This window comes from Leptonychotes weddellii, chromosome 8, assembly GCF_054177405.1.
Source record: "Leptonychotes weddellii isolate Sample4059 chromosome 8, ASM5417740v2, whole genome shotgun sequence".
Classification (NCBI taxonomy): Eukaryota; Metazoa; Chordata; class Mammalia; order Carnivora; family Phocidae; genus Leptonychotes; species Leptonychotes weddellii.
Genome location: NC_138376.1, coordinates 53,333,591 through 53,361,161, shown reverse-complemented (window position 1 = coordinate 53,361,161; position 27,571 = coordinate 53,333,591). Strand labels below are relative to the sequence as shown.

The window sequence follows — 27,571 nt, the reverse complement described above, 5'->3', positions numbered from 1 at the left end:
CTTTTATTATTTCCTCTACACTTTCTCCACAAATCCCAGGAAGAAAGGAGTAATGATGTTCTCCCTCAATGAGACATTTCTTGCAAGTTAAGCCTTGGATGATATGTGTTAAATACTCTGAAGTTTTTAAAGTCTATATACTATTATAAATAACCACATATGAATCAGCAGAATGGGAAAACAGGGTTGAAACCATGAGTTCTGAACTGTTTTATATGTACGGCTTCACTCGCTACATCTCTAAAGTTTAAAGAGAAGGCTAGAATGACACTATATTTATGGATTTGTGGCAAAAAAAAGAATGGATAAGTTAGACTTTTTACTGATGGAGCTCTAAATATTTATGAATAGCTATTCATAATAGCTATTCATAAATATTCATAAGTGTTCAAGAAAAGCAAAGCCCTGGAAGATAAACCTTTGAAATCACAACATGATACAATAACAGGAAATGAATCCCCTGGCCTAATATGCACCTACTAAATAGGAATCTAATAAGAAGGTGAATAAAACTGAAATCCTTTTCTACTTAGTGACAGTTAAAATAATGCTGCTTCTGAAGAATACACAAATTAGTTTACTTGCTTCAGCAAAGATTTAAGTTACACGATTTTTTCCTATAATGTGTTTCACAACCACAGTATACTGTTAATGTGTAAGTATCATCTATATAATAATTTAGGTAACAGGAAATTATCAAAATCATGTTTTTCACTTTTTTATATGAACTGCACCTAATGAAGGTAAACGCTTAATAGTTCCATAAAAAATTGTATTTTGCATAACTTAGTATTCCAACTGTTCTTGTCAACATTTAAGGAAGAATAGTACAAGTAACTGATATGAGCATTTTTTACAGAAACCTTATACTTTAAAATACAGTTGACTAGAGACAATCCTTACATAGCCTCTATCACCTGGTTGCAATCATTATTATAGATTTTATTAGTGAAACAAAAAAGCAACAAATGCCACTTACTCTTTGTTCCTGTTCATATCATTTAATAACCTGAACTCTAATTGCTTTTCATTCTCCATGTGCGTAAGTTACACATTTTTTATAATAAAGAAAATTCATATTTGTATAAAAGAGAATGTGATGTGTTTTGCTAGGATTCAAAATTGCTTCCAAAATCCAAAAAGTTAATGCACTTAAGAAATAGTATCCAAAGGCATATAAATTAGAAATTTATTACGATAGTAACATTTTTTCTCACCTTGAAGTCATTTAATTTCTGGTTCTGTTTTGATCTTCTTATATCATTATTTCGATGCCCCCAAACTACATTCATGGGCTCTTTAAAACTGTCCAAGAAATGTAGCAGAGAGGGAAAGATTGGCTTACTTTTAGAATGAATAATTTAAGATATGCCTATAAAGCAGTTTGTGAAGTCTAAAATGTTAGGGTCTCTCAGCTTTCAATATAAAAGAGGGAGGTAAAAGATAAATAACGTCCTATGAACATTCATAGTTCCTCAGTTAACTTTTCAGCCCCGAGAACGTGTTATCTTTATTCATACACCGCTTTTATTTTCTCAAATTACATGGTAATTTGAGGGACAAGCCAGGTATTAGAAGTATTAGAAGCTTTAGTTGAGTGGTAAAAACCTGGGTCCTCAGGGGGGAGGTGGGACCCCTAAGTGAGCCCCTCCGAGGTGTTGTAAGTGGGAAATGGTACAGCAACATGCAACCCTGGGCAGAACATGGGCTGTGGACTCAAAATCTGGTTCTGCTGCACCGCAGCTTTGTCACCTTATCCACTTAACCCCCTGACTCTCTGTGAAACAGGTAATGACCCCTTCCTTACGGTTGCACACGTGTGGTTACCATAATCATGCGGTACTCCATGCACAGTAGGTACTAGTAAGTGCTGTCAGTGTAGAGCAAAGTGGTTAAGAATAAGGTCTTTGGAGTGAGGCTCAAGTCTAATTCCTTGTTCTACCACTTACCAAACAAATGACTGATAAAGGGCCGAGTTTTTAATCTTCCCAAAGCCTTAGCTTCCTCAGTTGGAAAATTAAGATATTAATAGTTATCTCTCAGGTTGTTGTAAGAATGTGAGATAAATATATAGCACTCTTAGGTCTGAACCTAAGTGAATAAGTGCTCAATAAATTCTAACATAAACATGTTAATAGTATTTAACATCTCTGTTTATGTGCTTTACGAACATATGCTTTACAAATGTATGCTGAAAAATACTGGTCCCCTACAGTTAGGGTGACAAACCATCCCACTTTGCCTGGAACTGTCCCAGTTCTAGTACTGAAAATCTTGCATCTTGGGAAACCTCTCAGTCCTCCACAAACCGGGACCATTAGTTGTCCTACAAGTTTGTATACAATTCATTAAAAATGAGCTCTCACAAGGAGCCCCTTAGCTTATACTGTCAGCTGGGCATGGCTTGTCCCAGTCTTCATCTACCCAGCGAGGACTTAAGATAACTTAATTTTCCAATACAATCCATCCCAGAAAAGATCAGCTCATAGCAGCAGGGTTTCTATGCAAAATAAAATTGTTTCTTTTTTATGGGGTACGTGAACATAAAACTTGACTTTAAAGAAATTTCTTGAACTTGCTTCTATCCTTTCTGGGCTTCTCAAACTTCTTGTGACTAAGCAATACTCCCTTAAATCCGAGGAGAGAGGTGCAGCATCCTTTTCTGCTCTCTGCCTGGTTTGCATGTATTTTGGGATGTGTCTCTTTGGCTGTTTTCAGTCATGTGGTCCATTCTGTGAAGCATATCCATGTCCTATGTGCAAAGAAGACTTGGCAGAGTGACGACACATCTCAGCCAGAACACAATGACCTTGTAGAAATGTAACAATCTGTCATGCTCTGCAGTGAGGCTGTAAATGTGTATACTTCATAGAGACTTTAGGTTGTACAACTTATGAATTTTGTTTTGTTTTGATTAGCTAATTATAGCTTTTGCCTAGTAATAATATATATGGAAGATCTCTCTAGATGAAGAATTATTACATTTTTCTTCCTTTTGGCTAAACTAATTAGGTCATGACCCATTTCTAATATAACATTTTAATGTTTTTATCATAGTAAAATTTATCATGCAAATCCAGCTAACTTCTTCTAAATCTAAGTACAAATGCATTGGCCATTTTTGAACCACTGGATCTAATGTTGTGTTTCTGATACCTGAATTAAAAATGCAGGATGGCCAGCAATCAGTGCAAAATTTAAGGACCAAGACATTTTGATCTTACTAAATAACATTTTATTTTTTATTAATGTCTACTTATTGCCTAGGAAGTCACTTTGCCAGAATATGCATTTACCAGAATATAAATTTATTTTTATAAATTCAAATTAAATAATTGAATACTACCTCCCATTATCACTCTATAATACTGAGATATATAACACATACCTTAACAAACTAAGAGTTAGGGATAATATATTTGGGATTTGTGCCTATTAAAATAGGACATACTAAAGTATAGTGGAAGGAGGTCAAAAAGTGAGACACCTGGGCTTAGTCTACCATTCATCAGCAGTGTAAATGGGTAAATCTCTTAATCTCTCAGAATCTGAATTTTGTCATTCATAAAAAAGGGATGATGCTACTCTCAGGACTAATTTTTAGGATTACTATGCCCAACAAGTTAATTCAATTATTAATCCACAAACACTGAGTAAATGTACTTTTATTACACTATACAGCATTATTTAATTTTTAATTAAATAATTAAATATTATTATATATTTAATTAAATAATTAATATTATTGTTTTATTAAGCTAAAACTCATGTTCAAATATTTAGTTATCAGGCCAACAGTAATACTGAATAGAAAATGGTATGGGCAGCACATGCGAGCAGGACAAGGTATACATCTACTTGAAACTCAAGTCCAAAGACCAAAAATCAACTGTGATCCAAAAGATAGTAAGGCAGGAGGTCACCGATGTGCCAGCATAGCAGGCTGAGTGGTTTTCCTCGTCTGTCACTCAGGAAGACAGAACTGGTGGGTGTTATAACAATACTGAGGCCAAGGCAAGTGACAGTTAGGCACCTGTTTCCCAGATGCATGATTGCAGTGGGGGGCCAAACATTCTATAATGTTGCTGCTATCAAAAGGGAAGATCCAGGGATTTTTCTCTTCCTTTGCAGCAGATACTACCCTGAACAGAAAGTCAGAATCAACCCTTCACATGAGAGCAGGGGAATGCAAACAAACAAACAAACAAAAACATATAAGAAATATGTTATTTTTCAAAAGGAATTGTCATTGTAGATCAATTTTGAGACAAAAGCACTCTTAATCTTTTCCTCTTAGATGTGAATAATACAAAATACAAAATACTTAATACCAAATGCCCTACGAAATCACTGCAGGGAGAAAACTATCTTTATGTTAAATAATTTTGCTCATTATTTCAATAAATACAGTTATATAACTCACATATTATGAAAGAAAAGGAATAATATTAAATGGTTAAAAAGTTACATTAATATTTACCTTTTGTGGAAGAGTTATATTTTTCTTGTTCTTCAATGAATTAAATGCACATAATGATGGAAACAAAAGAAAGAAATCAGCAAATTTATAGTTAGACATGGAAATGTGAATTAGCACAATGGCATGAATAATAAAAATGTACAACATATAATGTGACATGATAAATTGCAATGACAAACCATAAGGAAGTCTCAAATATGGTACTAAAATTAATCAAAGAAAGAATGAATACAACAATTTAAAGATTTAAAATAAAAAACAGAAACACTGGGAAATTAATGTTTGGCATAGAAAAATGTATTGTGTGGCATTTTTTCTTGCCTTTTAAGAACTGCAAAATAGTTCAGCACCAATTTTTCTAAAACATTCTAATTTTAATCCATTATGACTTTTTATTGCAAGTGTATTAAAAAGCATCCTTAATATTCATAACAAACATTTTTATCATTTCAAAAATGATACATTTCAGATAATTTGAAATTTCACATAATTTATGAAAAATGGAATTCCAGTTTTTACTAGGTAGTAGGCATTTTCTTTTCATTGTGAAGATATTCAGTAACATTTTCCACAAGGAAAAAATTACCCTAATTTAAGTAATCCTTTCTTCCTTCTCAAATTAATTATATTAAAATATCTCAAAGTGAAATTATTCTTTGGAGATTATAATTCTTAGACATTTCATAAAGCTTTATATCTGCCTCCTTATTTGTACTCTATTTATTGAAAAATAATGGCCTATCTAGATATTTCTGAAGGGGAGTATCATCAGAGTTTTAAGTAGCAGATATAATCATAGCCATAAAATATAGCTGGCACACCAAGTGTTAGTTTACAAATAATTTTTAAATACTTCTTTAAAAGATACCCAGTTGAGCACAAGAAAATCACTTGGTTGGTTTCAGAAAACCATACAACATTTTTATGCAAATAGTTATGTTGCTTTCAGCTTCACTCTCCACAAGGGTTATGTTGGAATACAACTTTGGAATATAACCAGAGAAATTTCTTAGAAGTCTTTGTCCAATTACCACAAACTATTAGTTACCTAAATTGTAAGGCTACTTTTTTGGCTACTTTATCTTCAAAATCTGTGTTGTAATCACTCCTCTTCTTTTCTTCTAAGTATACTTTAATGTAATTAGATTCCATGTAGCAAATAGGCTAGCATTCTTAATTTTTAAAAGAAACTTTAAAAACTTTTTCAAAAATTAAGTAAAAATGTCTTTTCAAAGGATGTGTTTGCCTTTAAAAGAGCACATATTGCTTCTATGGTACAAAGACAGAATAGTAAAACTGAATTACAGAAAACAAAAGAAAACAAAACATGCATCCAGTCAAATAATCTAATCATCCTGGCACAAATCCTAAAAAAATCAAGTAGATAACTGTATCCAGAAACCGCATGAATAAATTATTTTATAACTTCATCATGAAGTTGCATCACTATCTAGGAATCTAAACCATTTGAAATATTTGCTCTTACCAACAACTGCTTATCATCAACTCATTTCTTTTTTTCAAAAAAAAAAGTAAAACTACCCTTTGTTAAAAATAAAAAAACAACAGCAACAAGAAAGAAGATTGGAAAGAAGGAAGTAGAGGCTTAATTGCAAATGAACTGCACTCAGCATTAACTTAATGGAAGATTGAAATGTTTAAAAACTACTATCAAAAGAAAAAAAACCATAATTCTATAACCCTACAAACAACAATGAAATCGATCATAAATTTAACGTGCTAAATTCTGGCTCGTCTAGGAATCAAATGAAAAGTTTACTTTTAAAAACATATTTTAGGACACAAAAAGATGTCATGTCTGTTCATTTTGAAATAGATCCATGATATGATGACGGAAGACACTATTATCATTTTCCAAAAGTCCCAGAGCACATAATAAAATCAAAAAGTAAACCAGATCTGTTTTAATTATGGAAGAACACTTAGATACAATAACACGTTTGTTCTCATATCTTAAAAAGGTTTTATGTATATGACTCTTGAGACCATAAATTTCAGGAACCTCAAATAACAAAAAGTGTTGACTACTGTATTTATATTAAATTTCAAAATAACTCCATCAATTTCATCCTCAGTCATTCCTTTCTTCCCACCTCAATTCAATCCTTACAAATTGATGATTTCTCTGAAAGACAACTGTGAATATGAATATCATAAACAGTAATGTTGATATTAACAATAGAACATAGCTTTTAAAAAAAACCCAAATCCAGCATACAATCCAACTGATTACACAGAAGCAACTCTTATTTCTATAGAAATAATATGACTATAATCTCACTATATAAGAGTTACATGCAGTACCCTTATATGCTTTTGAATCTATAGAGTGTTTTAGCAACTGGAGGAAATGCAAAGAATTTTAGGAACACATGATTTTTGGATATTGATCTTTAGCAAAATATGGCCACTGAGTTTGTAGCAAAATTCCAGAATTTGTGGTTCTTTTAGTTGTGCAACAGGAGTTCATGAATGGATAATTTAAAGAAACACCAAGTTTTATTTAAAGCAGTTTCATCTGGACTATTGTTAGAGTCTTAAAAACATTAATTATGAATTATCTTCTCAAAATGTTCCCAAAAGAGAAAAGAAAGTTTGTTAAACACATGAATTGAGAATTCCAATGAATTAATTGCTATTTTAGAAAAGAAAGTCAGAGTTTCACATGGCATCATAGATTCCTTATTAACTAAATGAATACTCTTATAATAACCCTGAGTATTGAAGCATGACATATTCATGAAAACGTATAATTTTTAAAAATAATACACATCCAGAGTTTACCATAGCAGCCTTCCTCTATTAGTAAGTTGATATTTCTTAAAATCTACACTAATTTTTCTATAACCAAGTATTCTGTTTATATTCTCTGTCATATCAGTCTTTGAAACAATGTATTTATCTTCTTAGATCATTTCTGTGATATTTCTCTGATACATTTAAGTGATACATTCAGTAAATTACTTCAATTAAGTAAAACAACATTTAAGTGATACATTCAGTAAATTACTTCAATTAAGTAAAACATGTACGCAGCTCCTTCAATATAGAATGAAATACAAAATTTCACATCAGCAACAACCAACACTGTTGAAAAAAATATTCAAAATGTTAACCTTTTAGTTGTTTATGGGGATGATGATTTTGAACACATGTTTTAAAGAGAAGTCCTCTGTATTTATATTATAACCCCAAATTAAAAATTATTTCAGTACTTTACTTAATGGATGGATCTCTGATAATACTTGTGTGATAACATATTCTGATAAATCTTTTCACCTACTAAGAAATGGGATAGACCTTGGGTCACATGAAAAAAAAACAGTAACTATTTTAACCCAGTATTGAAATAATCTAGCCCAGATAGTTTAGGGAATTTAATTTCCATGATCAAAACTCTCCTCTCTCTCTGTCTCTCTCACTCTCTTTCTAGAAAAATAAACACAGTGTGTATGTGCTTAAAATAAGAGAACCTGTAAGTAACATGAATTGTTTAAAAAAAAAACCCAAACACTAAAATGTGTGCTCTAAGTTATTCTTTCTTCATAAAACTTGTATAAAAAACCAGGATATTGCAAGTAAGTTAAAATTAAAAATACTGGTAAGGACTTCAATATGATCAAATGCTTGTTTAAAAATATTTTAAAAATAAGCTTAAATAAACCTTCTTCTAACACATAAAATGCCATATTTTACTGAGAATTTAAAAACTGTATTTTCTTTTTTTGGTCCCTCTGAAAAAAGGTATTTCTAGGGTTCAATTCGTTCTCCTAATTGACAATCTAAAATTCAATCATTCACTCACTCAGCAAAAACAGAGTATATGCCATAAACCATTATAACGTGGTTCTAGGAATAAAATTCTAAGACACAAAATCTTAGGATGCAGCAAACTACATAAATTAAAGTATTATTCATTTAATAAAAGGTGTATAAAAAGAGGTGGTTCTCAAATCCAAGGTTTTTGGACAATGATCTTTCTTTATTGGATACCTTGTTCTATACTGCCGCTTCTCACTGGCACCTGTGGGAGCTGTCGTCCCCTCCGATTGCTGAAGGATGTGTCTGCAGGAGGAGGATGGGTTGGACTTGCTTGTCTGTGCATTCTGTGGGCAAAAAACAAAGGGGGAATGAAATGGTGAAACTCCAAGAGGGCCTGACAAATACCTTTCCCCTCTTCCTGTTACTATTAAAACAGACATAAATCTCCTCACTCAGCCTTTGGAAACAAAATCAAATGCTTTTGATGATATGGATAAAAGAAATACTATAAAAAGGGACTAAGAGAGACAGGGTAAGGTCTGTCACACATAGTTCTGTGTAATGAATTCCTGAATTGAGTAAAATTAGACTCACTTCTTTGAATTAACTCACTATGAAACTGTGGCTTTTCATTAAGTTATCCATTTTGGGGAGTGCTGAACCAAATCTATCTACTTACAGCCTCTGAATCCCAACAATGTAGAAAATTAGTTTAAAAAGGCTGTTGCCTAAATTGTCACTATTAAGTCAATATTTAATATCTAGAATTATTTGTAAGTGATTAGAATAGTTCTAGCTGTAGACTTTTATAAATTACCATTCACTTGTTGTTTATTTTTAAATAGGAAAAACCTTGACAGATATTTTTAAAAAAATAACCTTGGGTACATGCTATAAAATATACTGGTCCAAGGATCGAAATTACAAATCTAAATTTGAGAAGCGTGCAGATACATTACTACTGCACAGGAGTAAGCTGACCTCCATCTGCTGGCATTCAATTTTTTTTTAAACTAAAAAACTTTCAAACACTCTAAGATTTTACTGAACACATACAAAAGATTTTTGTAAAAAATTTTCTCTAATACTTTTTAAAGCAAATATACATTGAATTTTCCAGGCAATTTCTCATAAAGAATTTTACATAATCAAAAAATATATATATATGAATATGCCACAAACAGATGGAAGGACATAACACAGCCAAATTTCATTTTCAATGATAGCTAACTGGCAGGAACTATAGACTACTATCAGCACAGTGAAGATAGATGCAAGTAATAGAGGATGTGGGAGAGGTTTAAGTGCCACAAAGAAAGGATTAAAAATTATGGTGTCATAATGAGTGAAAGCATCAAGTGCTCAGGAAAGTACAACACCACACCAACACCCGGAGGCAGAACATGAATGCTGGGCTGGACACTGAATAGCGACCTTGTCAGAAGCGGAGAAGGTGGCGCCGACCCTCCGGGGGCAAGGTGGTGGGTAGAACACAGTGTTCTGACACTAGAGTGCTCACTCGACCTTGAGCGAGCGGGATGTTTTCCCCTAAGGACTGGCTGATCAGTCGCTCTTAGGGCTGCGTATCCCCTTCTAGAAAGGCATGGTGGGAGAACCCTAAAACATTAGGGCCAAAAAAGATCTTCAGTCAGCAGGTTCACATTAAGTTTTATACCAACACATTCGTCCAAGGAAAACCTGGTTACTCTTACAAGGCAGCGACTTTAAAAACCAGAAGAAACCCATCATCATGCAATCACTGAAATGGAATTCAAAGGAAACTGACAAGTTATTGCAAATGTACACGCCATGTGGTTTTTAGAGGGCTAATCCAGATTCCTCCAATGTAATAAACCTCTTGTTAAGTTGTACAAGGACAGAGACTTCTGTCTCTTGTTTTTTACTGAGCTGCATCTCTAGTGCCTAGAATACAGCTGTACAGAGAGCAAGAACTCAATACAGATACCTTGATTGAATGAATAAATATGATCACAATAACAAATACAGCGATACTTCAAGCACTTGCCTTCAAGAAGAAATAGTGCTCTGTAGGACTCTGTGTATATTTTTACAATGTTCATAATTTTAATCAGCAATAGGAAGTTTATTCCAAGTAGGCTGCAAAAGGAAGATGTCTTCTGAGGTTAATTTAAGCAGACCAACAAATTAAAATGATACAACAGGATGGAGTATGTTTCATTACTGAACTGACTAAATACAAATGGCTGATGTATGGATAATAACATATCTTCGAAGATAAAAAAAAGTCTTAAAAGATATTTGTCCATATATTGACAGTTACCATAATACAGGGTTAAAAATTATTATGAAGCGAATTTATGAATTAAGGATTAAGAATTAAAAACTGATATGTATCTTAAAACAGATACATGCTTTTACCTTTTTTTTAATCATTTCAGTATATATTTTAAATAAAATGAATGTTTAAAATACCCAGTATGGATTATTTTTTACAGTGACAGAAGCAAAGAAATAATACCTCATCCTTTTTGAAACAATGCTGTAAACCCACTTATCAAGTGATTTGAAGTGTGAGAGTAAAGAATACATATTGATCACCAGAAGTACATTAATTATTGAGTATTTTATTCAACTTGTATTCAGACTGATAATTTTTCTTTTAAATAAAATGATTTTCACAGCTATAATTATTTTAATTCAGGGTCTCTCCTCTATTTCAGAACAATAAAATGGGAAAAAAGTACAACTTAGAACTTTAACAAATGTGCATTTTTATCTTCTTGACCTATGGATTAATGCTTTATCAGGCCCTAATGCAAATCCCGAAACCTGGACTGTTGTCTCAATTTCCAAGTGAAAAGAAAAAAGAACTAACAATACATACTAAGACTGTTCATTCATTCTCAATTGACTTTTCACAAAACAACTCTATAGAATTAATTTATATGGGAAGGACTGCATGATCAAGTCCTTTCCATTGGTAAAGGAAGAGTTTTTATCTATTACTCTTTAAAAGCCATTATTATGAGAATAAACTTCAAGCCATCCTTGTTCAAAATAGACTTTCTTAGTGTGGTCTAAAAAGTGAATAATGGTTTTCACCCTAGCACTGAGAAATTTTATTTCAATTTCACTAAAATCTTACTTCATTCCTTAATACAATTCATAAGCACTTAAATGTGACTTGAAATATGAGTAATTTAGGTAGACCTTATATGGCACCAAACTGAATGGTAAAGATATAAAAAGCAATTTTGGAGACAAATAAATGGCTTTCTAGGTGAGTATTATACAGATTGAGACTCCATGACTTAGTGTTCCCATCTCCAAAGCTACAGGCTTGCAGGGTCTGAGAACAACTTGTATAGTGCTGAAGGTGCACTATTTAGCACTAGATCTGTTTTTTCTTTGACGTGAACTAAAAGTCCCTCAATACAAAACAGTCCCTGCTGCCAGCCGAACTACAAGCATGAAAGCACAGACCAAAGGGGCGGCATCAAAAACCACTCTGCCTGAGGAAGAGAGAGGAGGGTAGCAGTACGTCTGAATTACAGGAGGGAAAACTGAGGAGAGTGAAAATGCGGAACTTTGAAAAGAGCAAGGTTTTGGAGATGAGAGATAACGGAACCAAGTGCAGCTCATTTCAGACTAGAGAAAAGGCGAATCAGTCAAGAAATTCTGAGGTACAGGAGTGAAATGTTGAGAATCCAGGCTGTCGAGCCTTGATGTTTCCAGTGGAATGGGATGTGCTAAGAACGTAAGGATGCAAGGATGGAAGAGATGAGGAACAACCATACTTACAGAATGGAACAGGGAGTGCATGGAGGATAAGTAAAACGACAGGAACAACTATTCTTTACTGAGCAACAATATGGAGCCAGGCACTGAATGTCTGTGCATATATGGACACGTGTGTACACATACATACACATGTATGTTCTTTTTTTGATATTCTTACAAGTCTGAGAAGTATCATTATTCATATTTTATAGACAGAAAAACAGGATCATAGAGTGACTTGTAAAAAGACAAAGAGCTAACGTGTGGTAAAGGCAGGATCCACACAGATCTACTGAGCACCAACAATTGCTCCCTGTGCTGCCCATTGAGACAGGATTTGTTTCCATATCACAAGATGGAAAAATGGCAAATCCTTGCATATATTGTTAATCTTTTAAACAAAATCTAAATATATATCCATATATCAAACTGTTGGACAAGATTTAACAGAATTGTCTCCTGAGAGTTTGTAGGTATAAAATGTATGGGAAATGGTATTTAATGAATACCTATTCCATTTTATAGATCTATAAATATCCCATAATTTTTTAAACAAAAAGTAAGGCTTCTAGAGCAAAATTCTAATTCAAACCTAAGCATGCCTGAAGCTAGTTCACCATCTCCAAATATGTATCTAAGTATTTACTACTGAGTCTAATCTATGCCCATTCTCTTCACCTAAGACTAGTGTTTTGACTTGAACTTAAGTAAAACACATTTCTCACCAAAATCTGAGGTTGTTAGTCAGACATATCTATTGCTGCAATAGTAAATTTCTTCTAATGCAGCTTAAAAATGTAATTCTTTTTTTTTAATGGCTTGTTAAAAGATGGACATGCATGTGGTATTTAAGGTCAACTGTTCAAAATGGTTCCTCTTGTAATGGCCATTACGGGCCCACACATTCTCTTTCCAATAGCACCAGCACAACATAAAAGGCATGTCTGTTGGGAAGCTTTCCTTTCAGAATTGGTTAATTCTAAATACTAGTCCTGACAAAACATCCTCTAGATAGGTTGCGGATTACAGGTTCCACAAAAAGAAAAGTCACTAGAGTATAAAGGAGAAATGGTGCTAGCAGGTCATATAGCTGAATTCATATGAGCGTGAAGAGTCAGAATTTTACCAAGGAGCTCCCTGAGAGGATGAAAAGCACTGCTTTGAATGCTAGGCACAGAACTTGGACATGAGTTCTGCTTGTCTTCTGCCTGTACCTGGTCACCATATCTTTCAAAATATTTTCTTACAACACTATTCCCCATAAGGCCAAATTTGTTAAGGCCAACAAAGGGCCTTCAAAATGATAACCATTAAATAGCAAATTTTGCCAGGAGCCAAGGGGTGACTGTGTGGTATGAAACCTTTGAGTATGTTGCTAACTTCCCAAAGACCTTGAATCCGTGTCCAAAGCATTCATACTGTAACCTCAATTCACTTGTAGTTAGATGTCAACTCAAGGTATCTTCTAAAGAAATGAGAGCTAACATAAGCCTAGAAAATCCAGGCCAATTCTTCTTTTATAACTAGTTATTCAACAATTCACTTAAAAACCAGGCATATAATTTACACTCTAATACAAATCAATGGAGAGCTTTAACTATAATCAAACAAATCTACACACTTACAAGGTTTGTGTTTTCGATATTAAAACCTATTAGCAAAGTAAATAAAGCATGAGTAATATGAATATGGTCCTTAAGCAGCAAACATTTGAGACTGGAAATCAATCAAATTCTTGCTATTCATTTTGGAGGGATGGAGGATTTGTGTTTATCTACAGACAAGTTTCAGCACTGTAGAGGAAATGCCCAAATATTACTCATTTGTAGTTAAGCACCATCAGTTGATTCTAGAATCATCTAGCATTTTATAAAAACAGTATCTTATTGTCAAAAAGACTTGTTCTTTGATATATCCTAAATAAACCTCACATGGTAGTCACTCAACTAGTAACTGTTAAATGAATTAAAGCCTGAATGGAATAAAAAGAGTAAGACTTTGAGGAAAATTTTCAGTCATGTCAAAGTAATTGAAATTATGTCTGTCTTTGAGGCAGAGGGGCATGTGAATGATGGTTGATGATTAAAAACTTGTCTAAGGAACTTAAATCATTTATAATGCTAGTAAAGAAACTGCAGTTAACTGAGCTGATATTAAAGAATATGTAAGTGGAAACATAATCAATACATTACAGGCTATCTATCTATCTATCTGAAGTACTAGAACTTTGTTCTTCATTTCCCTTCTCAAAGCCTAGCTCCTTTGTAAAACTGAATTTCTATTCAACACTTTTTGAATTCTTTAAATCCTCGTTCTATTGTAAATTAGATTCCCTAAACAGTCAATATCTCCATAGATATTAGCTAGGAATAAGTTTTATCTTCTCTTTATCCACACCCATTCATGTAATTAATAGCTACTTATTTTTCTGATCTCAATTCAGAAGTAATATCTCCTGGGAAGCTTTCCTCTTTTGTTGTTCATTATTTTATTCCTTGAACTTAGCACATAGCTTGGCACATATCTTTTAAATGAATTATTGAACTGTCCAGAGTTTATCTCAATCAAGGCTATTGCGACAGCCTAGTGGTGTCTTGCATCTGCCCTTCGATCTTTGAATCCACCTTACAAAATGTTATAGCTATCTATAATTTTGGAACTCAAAGCCAATCATCAGCTTCTCATGTCTCAAGCCCATGAATGGCTCATGGATGTATAAAACAGAAGCTGAAATTCTGTTAAATAGTCCACAAGGTCATGTGTAACATAACATCTAGGGATTTCTCCAGCTTTTAAGCCTCAGTGTTTTCTCATATTTTTTCCTTTCTCATGGAGTATTTTCTTCACATCTACTTTTATGTATCTGGATTTCGCTCAGGTGACACCTTTTATGAGGTACCTCCTTTCTGCACTCCACTCTTTTCCCCATGTTTTCACTGTATCTTGTGCATACCTTTATAGTAATAGCTATAAGACTTCAATGAATTCTTTCATTTACATTTGTGTCCCCCTGCATGTTCTCAATGCTTTTTTGGATGAATGAATAATACGTTAATGGGACATTAGGTGTTTTTTACAACTATGTAAAACAAAGTGTTAATATCTTACACCTAAAAATATTTAAAAAATTGTAAAGTTGGATGAATTGCAAAGAAAGGTCAGTAATTCCTTTAATTTTTACATTAACTCAACAAATATCTTTCATATACAAGTAGAATCTTAGATCTATTTGCAGAAAAGAGATTTAAAAGATGACGTCATACAGATAAATAACACTCAAAATAATTGCATATTTCAAGTATTATATTCATTGATAACAAATAATCTCAGAAACAAAACATTAATGTCCTAGCACAGATTTGGTCCTCTTTAGTGATCAGCGTGATCACTAAGAGAAATATACGAGATTTTCCTTAAACCCTACGGTTTAAGGGCCACCTTCAAATTACCCTTCTCTCGTTTCTTGAGGTTATTCCTATATAGGAGATCTATTTACATGAATGTCTTTAAACATCACAGGCTGTGTTTAAAAACTGATCATGTAAAATGAGAGTTAAGGCACCCCTGAATTTATCAGCTGAAATAGAAGATGGCCACACAGCACAACACCAAGCCTACCTTTCTGCATCAGAGGCAGTGCCTTTCCTAGTCTGTTTTTGGATGCTAGATCTCTCAGACTTTCTGGAGTGCCTGTGGAATGAAATGTTAAAGAAATACAAAATATATGAGGAATAAAGCTACAGTAATATCACACAATGATAAAAGCAATAGACATGAGAAATGACAACTATCTTACTTAGATGGTTTTGTCATTCAGTGCTTTTTAAAATAAAAACAAATGATAATAAATAAAAATCAGAAGTGGTGCTGGGTGGAAGACACAAGTTGCCCAACAGGAGACCCAAGAAGCTAGGACTCCCTTCGTCTAGACAGGTTTGTCTGCAGGAATGATTTAGTATGGACCCCTGCTGAGCAACTTTGCCTCTGCTAATGAGTAAACAAGTCCAGGGCAGCAATGTAGTGAGGATGGATGTGATGACAGCAGTGGTTCAGGTGCTGAAAGACTACAAAGGGGGCAAGTGCCCTCTGTGTTTGCAAGTTGAAAGAGGGTGCTGCAAGGATTTGTCGTTTGTTATTCTTCCCCCACAAAATATGAGGAGAAGAAAAATACCACAGTGAAATATGCTTCACATAATCATTTTAAATCAAGTATTAAAATTATTTCCAAGGTTATTATAAACGTGCTTTTGTAACCATGGAGAATTTTAAAAAGCTAATTACAGATCACAAATCAAAGAATAAAGTTCTCAATTTACTCTATGTTCCAGAAGCATATACATATATATACTGCACATGTGGAACTTGAAATGTGTTTTGCCAAAGAAATGTTTATATGGAGAGCTTACCTGCCTAAGCAGCAGCTTACATATTCTTATCTGACTTAAAATGTGTCTCGCCTACTATATATTTGAAATAAATATAAAATACTGTGGTCAAGAAACTAAAACTTATTTTAAAATATCCCATTGAAACCATCGAAAGTAACATGCATTTTAACCTTGATAATTGTATATTATTCTCTCAATGGTTGATTCTTTACAATTTATGCTTATTTTTCTTTCCTGATATCCCTTCCTTCCAACAACAAAGAGACAACTGTCTGTCATTCCCTCCTAACGCCAGATAATCAAAGTGTCTCCTACATGCCAAGCCCTGCTGTCATGCCCACTAGAAATACACGTCAAGGTATGAAGCCCACCTTCACAGGGTATACAGACTTCTGGGGCTGCTCCTGTCTCCCCCAGCTCTTTTGCTATTGCCAAAAACTGGGTTCACCCTTGTTGCCCTTCCAATTCAGGGTTTCAGCTATGTGTCCTTGGGCCTTCTGTTACCATGACGTCTCACTTCTGAGGGACGTAAAAAGGGTTGACGCAGAGGAGAGGAACATCTCTCGCTTACCACTTTCCTTGAATTGTTGGAAAAGAGGATATATTGAAGGGTAATTCTAGGCCAGGTACTGAGGGAGGCACTGACTTACTAACTTTCATGACAATCCTTTCAGGTTATCACCTTTATTTCAAAGATGAGGAAACAGGCTCTGGACAAGGCACCCCGTCAGTAAGAAGCAGAGCTGGGATAAGAAAGCAAGTATGTCTGGCTCCTAACCTGTTTCTCTCATGTACTGTCAGCAGAGAGAAGGGATGGAGTCAGTTCTGATGTATGCCCTTGGGGTTGCACCCTTGCTCAAGAAGGGAAGAAACTATGAACTATGGGGTTGGCCTTGGAAAGTACTAAGAGACAGTGTCTCATATTAAAGGAATATCTCTGATATTCTTATTTACTTTGTTGATCCTGTGATGAGGAGAGGGCACTGTAGTGTGTCGAAGAGTAGAGAAGTACATTGCACATGCCTGAAATCGATGGGAGAGCTCCTAAAGCAAACGGAAGGAAGGCATATGCATAGCAGGAGGAGTTGCTGGAGGCCCACTAGGCATCTGAGCTCAAAATAAAAATACACCATTATGGGAAATTGATGCTTTGTCCCAAAAGGGCTCAGAGACTGGGAGGACAAATGTTCCTTTTCTCATATTCAGCAGAACGAGAGCAGAGTTTTAGGCCAATTCATGAAACTCCCTGTCATAAAGGTTTTCACTCATTTATTCATTCAACAAATATTCGTTGAACATGTATATATATATATATATGCCAGACTGTTCTAGGTGCTTGGCGTATGTCTGTGGGGAAAAAAAAGATTTCTGCCTTTAAGCAATTGACATTTTATCTGTAGGAGATGAACAATACACAGCAACAACAAAAAGCCCTCAACAGGTAAATTATATAGTATAATCGAAGGTGAAATATGCTAGCAACAACAAAAAGTACACCAGTCCAGGGGGATCAGAAATGTGTGTGAGGGTGGGGTTTGGGGGCAGACGCAGATTGCCATTTTCAGTAGGGTGATCAGGGAAGGATTCACCGAATAGGCGACATCAGGTGAGGAGGGAGTCAGCCACCTATGCATCTCATGGAAAATGTATCTCAGGAAAATGAAACAGCAAGTGCAGAGGCCCTAAGGCAGGTGTGTGTCTGGTATGTTCAAGCAGAGTAAGGAGACCAGAAAGGGAAGTGCTGAGAGGGAAGAGTCAGATGACAAGTTTGGTGATGGAGGAGGGGGGCTGGTGACAGACATGTAGAGTCCTGTAGACTCTTGTACAAACTTTCTAGGACTGCACAACGAAAGGGTTTATGGACATCTTGTAGAACTTGTGTGCTTTTGTTTCTATCCCTACTAATTTCTATTAATCTTTCTAGATTCAACTGAGATTTTACCTCTGTAAAACTTTCAACCCTCTCTCCTCTTCTCATCCCTCCAATATAATACACTCATATGCTAGACTGATTATCACAAGAATCCATAATGAGGGTGATGACAAAGATGATGCCAATCCCAACAGTACCTGACATTCACTGAGAGCTTGCTGTGCGCTTGCAGGATCGCTTTACCTGCACTAACTCATCTAATCTCACCAATCTCGGGAGGTGGGTACTACTTTTTTATGCCTTATAAAAACAAAAAGATTGAGGCTTAGAGAGAGTCAATAATTTACTCTAATTCACAAAGTCATTACATTGAAACCATGAGGTGAAAGAAGACTCCACAATCTCAACAGCGGTGAACACTGGCATCGGAAGCAGAAATTCTAGACGCTGGAGCACAATAGTTCAAAGCATGGACTGTGGACTCAGCCTGTCTGGGTTTAACTACCTGTTTCTGTCTAGCGGGGTGATTTTAGTCAAGTTACTTAACCACTCTGTGCCTCGGTTTTGGGTTTTTTGTTCTGACCTGTGAAGTGGAGAGAATAATACCCCATCACAAGTTTGCCAATTCTATTTCAGTATCGCTCAGTATTTGTGTTGTAGTTTTTGTGACATTACTGAGAACAAGGGTTTGTAGTGGTTTTGGCATCACTCAGAACTAGCTGGCTGTAAGTGTTATGAAAGTATTATTTAAATGGATAATAACACATGTTTGTTTCTTAAAGGTAAAGGCTTTTATTCATCTATAGCAGTGCCAAGCTCAGTCAGTGCTCCATAACTGGATGACAATAATTCATGCAGAAGTTCATACATCTAAATTTTTATTTCTGTTTTTAACCCTCTTGTTAAGAATGACCTCTTTTTTTCTCTACAAATGCTACAGAAACTTGCTTTTATTGAAGATTCATCTAAAGATTTCTACAAAGGATAGGTCTTTAAAATACTTTTTAACCACTTAAAAGGATCTTCAAATTGAGCTAAAATTAAATACACTCAATTGTAATAATTCAGTGTAAAGCAAGAATACAGAACAGAAAATTCTAATGTCTTTTCCACTCCAAATCCTAAGTTATAGCTATGAATATACATTTTAAATACAGCTGTTTCTTAGAATAGAAGCTTGTGGTATGTGAAATAGGAAAGATTAGAACAATCAACCTATATTTATGCACTACTATACTATTGAAACTATTGATCATATGATCATAAAATGGATCATAGTGAAATGAACTACATTCTACCTTACATTACTCTAAGTTCCTTGTGATCAGGAATGGCGTCTGTCCGAGTTATCACTGTAACATCAACTCCTAGCACATGGTAGCTGCTCATAAGTACTTATTAAATGCATGGTTAAAAAAGTAATTATTTTGAGTATTATCGTGTAATTTGAGGGTTTAAAAAATTACAATAAGTGAAAAACTAACTAGGGTTATAAAATTCACTTTACATCAAATCAAGTAAATTTAGAAATAGCATTTTTCACTGTTTTCCGGGCTTCAGTAAAATATCAAATATCATAAATTAAAAAATGGCATTTGGTTATTGGCTTTTGCATCATGAAGTGTCAGTCATTATTAGCCCAATATATGCTTATCATGTTGCAACAAGGCAGCATAGACACAATTTTATTCTTAAAGGGACACGAGAAATCAGCCAGCCCACCTACAACTACCTAAATTTACAGATGAGGAAACAGACTCCCATAAGGTTTAAGTGGCTTATCCAAGGTAATAGGGGCCTTAATTAGTTGGTGAGGACACCACCATCATGTCCTCATGTCCTTAGGTTCTCTGCCCATTCTGCCATCCAGTGACTTGAATGATTTGACGTTTATTGGAGGGACCCCTAGAGAGAAGTGAACAAAACAGAATTATAGTGTTTCCGTTATGTCTTACTTATTTTGGGTTTCAACATGTTTTGTTCTATTAAAAATCTTTATCATTTTATTATTCATAAAGAATGTTTCTTTGGTCTAGACATGCACGAATCAGAAATACTGAGCTTTCTCTTCACTTCACAACTTAATAGTTGTATGGTTTTGGCCTTATGATCCTTAGTTCACAGGGCACAAATGGAATTCTTTAAAAGTTATAAAGCTACATTCAAATGGAGGTATAACAATTATTTTATTATTAAATCAAAGCAAGAGTAATAATCAGAGAAGTGGGAGTGTTCTTAATTAAATCTATTTTTTTGAAGCTCCATTTTTAATTATTGTTCTCTCTATTAATTTAAATGTGAAGATTCATAAAATGTACTAAAGAAGAGAGGTAATTGTTAAAATCTATTTCTGTGCTAATTTCCTTTCCTCTTCAGTAACTAAATTCAATTGGAGCAATTCCCTGAAGACACTGGTAAATACAGCTTTTCTGAAGGTATTACAATTCTATTAAAGTCTAAAATTAATATGTTAATAAAATAGTAGTATTACTTAAGCTATTTTATTTTAAAGATTTATTTTTTTATTTGAGAGACAGAGACAGCGCACGTGTGGAGGGGGAGGAGCCAAGAGAGGGAGAGAGTCTTAAGCACACTCGGGTGCTGGGGCGGGGAGCCCAACGTGGGGCTCCATTTCACGATCCTGAGATCACAAACTGAACCAAGAGTCAGACGCTTAACTGCAGCATCCAGGCACCCTTATTTAAGGATATTTTATAATAAAATGAAAATACAGTATGTTCTGTTGTGAGGAAAACGTAACAAAAATCTACCACGTTTTAGTTTAATTAGAATTAACACTGATATTCATATAAGAAAATATCTGTATATAGGCTGGCTAACTACCTAGACGGCTTAATGTGGAATGCAAATCTCTATCATCTTGTCTCTTCATAAGTTTAGGAAGAAAACATTATATTTGAATAGAATCTACCCAAGTAAGAAATGTTCATATGCAGTGAAGATGGCTACATGCAATTATGATGCATGTACCCTTTTGTACAGCATTGATATTTATGTATCTGACTATAGCCATTAAACAGACTTAAGTATTTTAGTGGATGAGTATATTTCACTCATTGAAATAAAGAACATTTTTGAAAAGCACAGACAACAAAAGATGCTATCAAGCAAATAAAAATGGTAAGTAACATACTGAATTTATAAATGTTCTATGTTAACTGTGCATCACTCTGGCAATTGCCATGAACTCTGAAAGTAAAAAAGTAGGTGACCTCTTTATTCCAGAAATATTTTTAATGGAGAAAGAATATTCATTCAGTTTGAATCAAAGGAAATCACTTGACACTTTTGGTCAGAGATTCTAATAGGCAAGTAGCTGCTACTAAGCAACAAGTGTGGGAAACTATACAAACATGATCATTTACAAAAGAAATACGACCTACTTTAGTGACTCAGGGATAAATCTTTAACACAGTGCGATGTTTTACTTGTTCCAATAATTTACTTGTTGCCAATAATGTAAAGTCCTGGAAAATAGGGTTATTTTCATCAAATATTTTTAGTATTTTTTTAAGTCACACACCTTAAAGATGTCATGTATAATGATGCAAAAATATTCTCAATCACACATTGGAGTTTGTAACTTCTAGCTAATGAAGTGTTAAGATACATCTCAAAAATTACCAAATAAGAAATACTGCATTTTCCTGAAAAAGAATTTATGCCAAGAATAGTTTAAAGTAGATTTAGATAACAACAATTATGATTATTTATACTAGCCTTTCACATTAAAAATGATTGCTTCAACTTGTGAGCACTAAACTCAGAACCTTGATGCTTCAGGGATATATTAAAAGACATTTTTTCTAACTTGAACACAAAAATTTTGATTAATTTGAAGCCACAAGAAGATGCAAATTTTATTAAATTCAAAAACAATTATGTATACACAGATTCATAAAAGTTACTTTTTACATATTAAAATAATGCCATTTACAGAGGTATTTTGGTTTTGGAATGATTATGTTTTAAAATGTCTTCACACTTTTAGTAATAAAACTGCAGGGAAATTTTCCCAACAATTTTAAAGTCGGACTCATTCCCTGGGGTTCTAAATTTATATATTTTTTTCCTCATTATTGTTTGTTTTAAATATTCTACAACTTCTAGGAAATCTTTCTAGATCTAGAAAAACCTGCTTCCATGTTAATTTCAAATAAATCAAATACAACTTGAGAAGACATCAAGATTGTTTGAAACTGAAATTAAATTGTGGGAAAATGGTATGTTAAAAATTGTGTGTGTGTGTGCATGTGCACACGTAACCACATGTATTTTCATGCTGTAAGAAATAAGGGGGCAACTAAATGCTTTCCAACTTACTGGAGAACTGTCTTAAGCAAAATTTTTTGTATTGCTGTTATTTTCAAAATAATCAAACATGACCTTGATTCAAGACATCCAAAGGCTGATTATATATACTGTCACTGATTTTAGAATATTTTCCAAGTACTAGGGCAAAATTCAAATGATGCCCAAATCATCATGAGCATTCACTATCTCCAAATCTGATGCTATCTTCCCTTCATTTGGAAATTGGTAGAAACTGATGAATAATTAGATAAAGCTGATAAGAGGTAAAATGCAAGTGTTAAGTTTTGCCAAGTGGCTGACATGGTTGCCTATGAATTTAGCATCTGTTGATTTAGCTATTTCTCTATCATATTTATGGGCACATATTATTCCTATATTTTAGTAAAAGTTTATTGTAAATAACTTTCTGTTCCCTATAGTAATAAATCATAGTATCAAGCCATTTAAAATATATGTCTTTTGGTTGAACATAGATCTTATTTACAAATAAGTCATAATAAATGTATATTCAGAATTATGTATTAGTAAAAGTTTCCTTAGTGATCTTATCTAAAATGACCATTTCTGCTCCTAAAATTTACCCATAAAGTTATATATACAATCTACTAAATCAAATAACATAATTAATTCATATGTCATTAAATGACAACTAATTTTCAACTAATTTCCATCTTGTGTATATAAAAACTGAAATTATTATTTGGACTTCCATTTTGCTTAATTTGTGTCCTGATATATTACACATATATTCATTTTAAAGACCATTATATTTAATTGTCTTGTACTCAAATAGTCATTCCATGAGATGAAATTCACTGACTCATTTGTTTGCAATAAATTCAAAGGCTTTCTAGAATTGTGTTTTATAAAAGGAAATTCTAAGTTCCTTGATGGCCAGAACCTTGCTTTTCTTAAACAATGTGGTGTCTCCAGCCATAATAAGAGTGCATATCACAGGGCACAATAAATATTTGTGGATGAATGAGTAGCAATGTGGATGCATGTTTTTATTTAATTTATATGATTACTTCATATTCTGATTTGAAAATACTTTAAATTTAGAATAATTTTTAGATTGGAGATTTTACTACTAATTATTCTACTCTCCAAAATTCTATCCCAGAAACCAGAAGGAATTAGTTTTAAATTTCAAATACGCAAGTCATCTTAAAAGGTAAATTTCTTAAAGATTAAAACTGATAAAATATTCTTAAAGTCTTTATAAATTACTAGCTTGTGGCCTTTTCCAACATTGGTAAAATGACTTAATTTTCTCTGAGTGACAAGGCTTAGTTTTTCTTCCAAATTGAAATCCTGAAGTTATCTTGACTATTTACAGCTACCAAAAAAAAAAAAAAATTGTATCACTCTTAACTAAGAGTGCAATTACTCTGCTGTCTATATCCACACATATTGGAAATGAACAAAAGGAACATTTTGTAAATGTTTTACTAGTTGTTCTATTTCTGAGCTACCAACTATATTTCTCTACTTAATCAATATTACCAATATGCTGACTGAATCTCTGCTTAAACTAGAAGAGAAGCACCCCAAACATCCGGTAACTTTGTATGACCAGTCAGAAAAAGATATTTAAAGCCAACGACTATATATAAGAAGCATGGTAAAACAGGAGAACTGGGTTAGCTATGCCTGTGAGAAGAATAACACAGCATTTCTGACACTGTCAGCATGAGGCACGTTCAAAGGACTGATGCTATTTTTAAAGACCTACCTTGTAGACTGACACTAGCCCTCAACAATATTTGGTTTAAAGACACCATATTCATACAATATATAAGAACCAGTTATTTTACTTCCAATCAGACATTTTTAATGTTCCTCCAAACCTAAACTTCATTATTAACAAGTTTATGTAGTAAAACAAAAACAAAAACAAGACAACTGAGATTAAACCATCAACCAATATAACAAAGAAAAGGCTTCCGTGACAGATTTTAATATATTTTAAAACACCTGAAAATTTTTATTTATTCATGTTTAAACAAAAGCAATATTTAAATATGTTTCTAGAAAATCAAAACACTGAAACAAATGCTCATTTAAAACAGAACTTTTCCACTGGATCTGACTTTACTGTGTTTATAAACTATGCCATCTGCATGTGCCACCCTCATTTCAGTAACACGCTGAGGTGCTTTATTAGAGGTGGGATGCATTTAGTGATGGAATCACAACATATCTGGTTCTGGCTCTTGAAAAGAAGCACATAATAACCAACATTTCTCTTGGTTATCCTTCACTTGGTGGCCTATCAGCCTGTTGAAGCCACTTGTCTGTGAGGAGGAGTTGGCTAGTACCTGTCATTCTCCGGAGATGCATGCTGGATTTGAATCCTGGGGCTAGGAGGTCGTCTCCTATCTAGGGAGGGGGACCATCTACCCCTGTTTGCCCAATGAACAAGACAGGAAAAAACAGGACATTTAGTAACTCCTAAAATAAAAGAATATATGGAACAATAGGACTGGAAAAGCACCCCAAAAAGGCAAAGTGTAGATTCTTTACTCCATAATTTACTCTTGATTTTGATAAGCCTTGGACAGATAAATTATAATTTTGTAAGAAAATAAATCTTGTCCCCCTGTAAGTGAATAGAGAAACAATTTACTTGGGAAGATGTTTGAAATCTATTGTGTGTAATTTTGTTCCTTTAAAATGTGCTTGTGTGTGTATACATATCTACACACACACACACACACACAACTTTAAGTTAAAAAGATGCACCCTTAAGAACTTGGCTTATGTTTGAATAAAATAGGTTTAAGAAGTTACCAATGCTTATTTGATACTAGGCATCGGAATTACTGGATAAAGTGGCAAAGATGAGGTGTGTGAATTTAATACAAAGCAGAAACACAGTTGTTTTCTATTTCTGTGTTTACAATAATACTTTTTTTGTGATTAACAATTAAAGTTTGAATCTTAGTTCATTCTTTTGTTAGACTATCTTGAGATTCTGTGTATAACCACCAATTACAAACACCTAGTTGAAAACTGAAAAGAGGCAATAAAGGACTGAACAGGCCAGATTTGGAAATTTTTATATCTTAGATATGAACACTTTGAACAGGTAATTCCTTTGGATATTGGCTTCCTTGTATGCAACAAGGGATAACTGAATGGTCTCTAAGGACTCATATAGCTATAAGAGTTTATAATTATCCAGACTTGTCCTAATGTTTCAAAAAAACAAAAGCCATCTTCTTTGCCGTTTCACTTAGCTGACTGGATTTATTATTTGGACAAAAAGCAGCAAAGGGCTGTCAACATGTGACCAGGCTATCTGAGATCAGCAGGTACTCGATTCTGAAAGCCCCTTGGAAGTCTGTGCTTCATCAGTCAGCCTTAGAAAGACAAACTTGCCTTGATTCAAGAAGGGCTTAAGGAAGCTGTGAAGAGATAAAGGTATCAAAAGCAGAATTTGGGGAGAAAACTGTGTGACATGTACTCTTCTATGTGTTACATGTTTGTGAAATTAAAAATACTTTGCATTAATTTTTAAGTTACCTAATAATTTTAGATTATTTAAATAGCTGGTCAGTCCAATCTGAATGCTTTAAAATGTATTTCACTTTACTGGCTTTTGTTCTGCAGGGACAATAAAGAAAAAATATTTCTAAAATAATCGAAAACAATCACAACCACAGGATCTTCTACATTAACGTGTGCTCAGTCATGTTAAAACTGATGGTGTTGGAAGTGTTTACAGTATGTGAAAACACAAAAATACAGTTAATGTGTTTTTTTGTAAAGTAGTAAGTCATGTTAATTTGACAGGATCATGAATAACCTTGCTTCTTGAGGCAAAATTCCAGTCCTTGTGTTTATTTAAACAAAAAAGTAAAGTAAAAAGTAAAATGCTGTAGTTATGAAACATGCAGTGAAAGCTACGATAGGGAAAGGTGTACATTTGGGAACAGGCAACTGTGAATGCAAGTTATTAAAAAGTAACTTTTGATGAAATACGTAGCATAATACATGTATTATCTGTATACTCAAAGTCCTTCTTAATATGCTGATATACGGTACCAATATAAGAAATCCATTTGCTTTTCCCTCATATATTTAATATGGGAGCAAGATCAATTTACACTCAATTTTTGTCCAAAGACTAGATATTACTTAAGTTTGAATATAACACATTTGGGAGTTTCTAATATACTAGTACATTTTATATGCTTTTAAATTATGTGCAACATCCTTCTCTCCTATGACACAGAAGAAAAGGCCAACGTTGGACTTTTTACCCCCTTGTTATTGAGCCAAACACACAGGGTTCAGCTTCCATTCTCATCTTGGAAGCTAGCATGGCAGGCTATGTTGGAGTTATTAATCATGAAGTTGAACCAGCTCCTTCTTGATTTCTCTTTCCCAAATACCCTGCCTAGAAATTTCTGGTTAGTTACACTATTAGTATTTCAATATCAGGTATCTCATACTCATTAATTAAGATCCTCTCTTTGTTCAGAGCCCATCCCTTTCTCTGTGATCACAGCAGAAGAAGAAAGGTCACTCTGATGGTTAAAGGGTTGAATTAACAGGCTTTGAGCTCCCTGCATAAGGAACTACAGTGGGTTTTTTTTTGTTTAGTTTTGACAGTTACAGAAAAAGTAATTAATATATATTTGTGGATGTCCAAGTAGATAATAAGTTATTACAGGTGAGAAGTAATGAGAATGTTAATGAAGAGATTAACAGTGGTGAGGGGATCCACTGATGAGATATAAAGGAATTAGAACTGACAGGTCTTGGTAAGCAATTAAATGGTTCTTATGTCATGTCTTTTCCCCCCAGCACTGATACACTGTAAAACAAATGTATGTGTGTTTAAGTGTGCAATTAATATTTACACTTGCTTATGTGCACCTTTCAATGCGCATATCTCTTGGCAGAACATGGCTAAGCAGTTCAATTTTCTAAAAGAGAAAT

At 33.8% G+C, this 27,571-nt stretch overlaps 1 protein-coding gene across 50 annotated transcripts in view; it reads right to left on the bottom strand.

Moving 5' to 3' along the window:
* RIMS1 (regulating synaptic membrane exocytosis 1) overlaps positions 1 to 27,571 on the bottom strand; it is a 488,993-nt gene that overhangs the window by 108,118 nt on the left and 353,304 nt on the right. For 10 of the 50 annotated variants that reach the window (XM_081828525.1, XM_081828531.1, XM_081828526.1 and 7 more), the window contains one exon: positions 8,495 to 8,607. In XM_081828525.1, coding sequence (XP_081684651.1) covers positions 8,495 to 8,607 — 113 coding nt within the window. Of the gene's footprint in view, positions 1 to 4,480; positions 4,511 to 8,494; positions 8,608 to 9,697; positions 9,881 to 15,643; positions 15,716 to 24,942; positions 25,027 to 27,571 lie in introns of all 50 variants that reach the window. The other 40 variants (XM_081828486.1, XM_081828487.1, XM_081828489.1 and 37 more) reach the window with 11 other exon arrangements.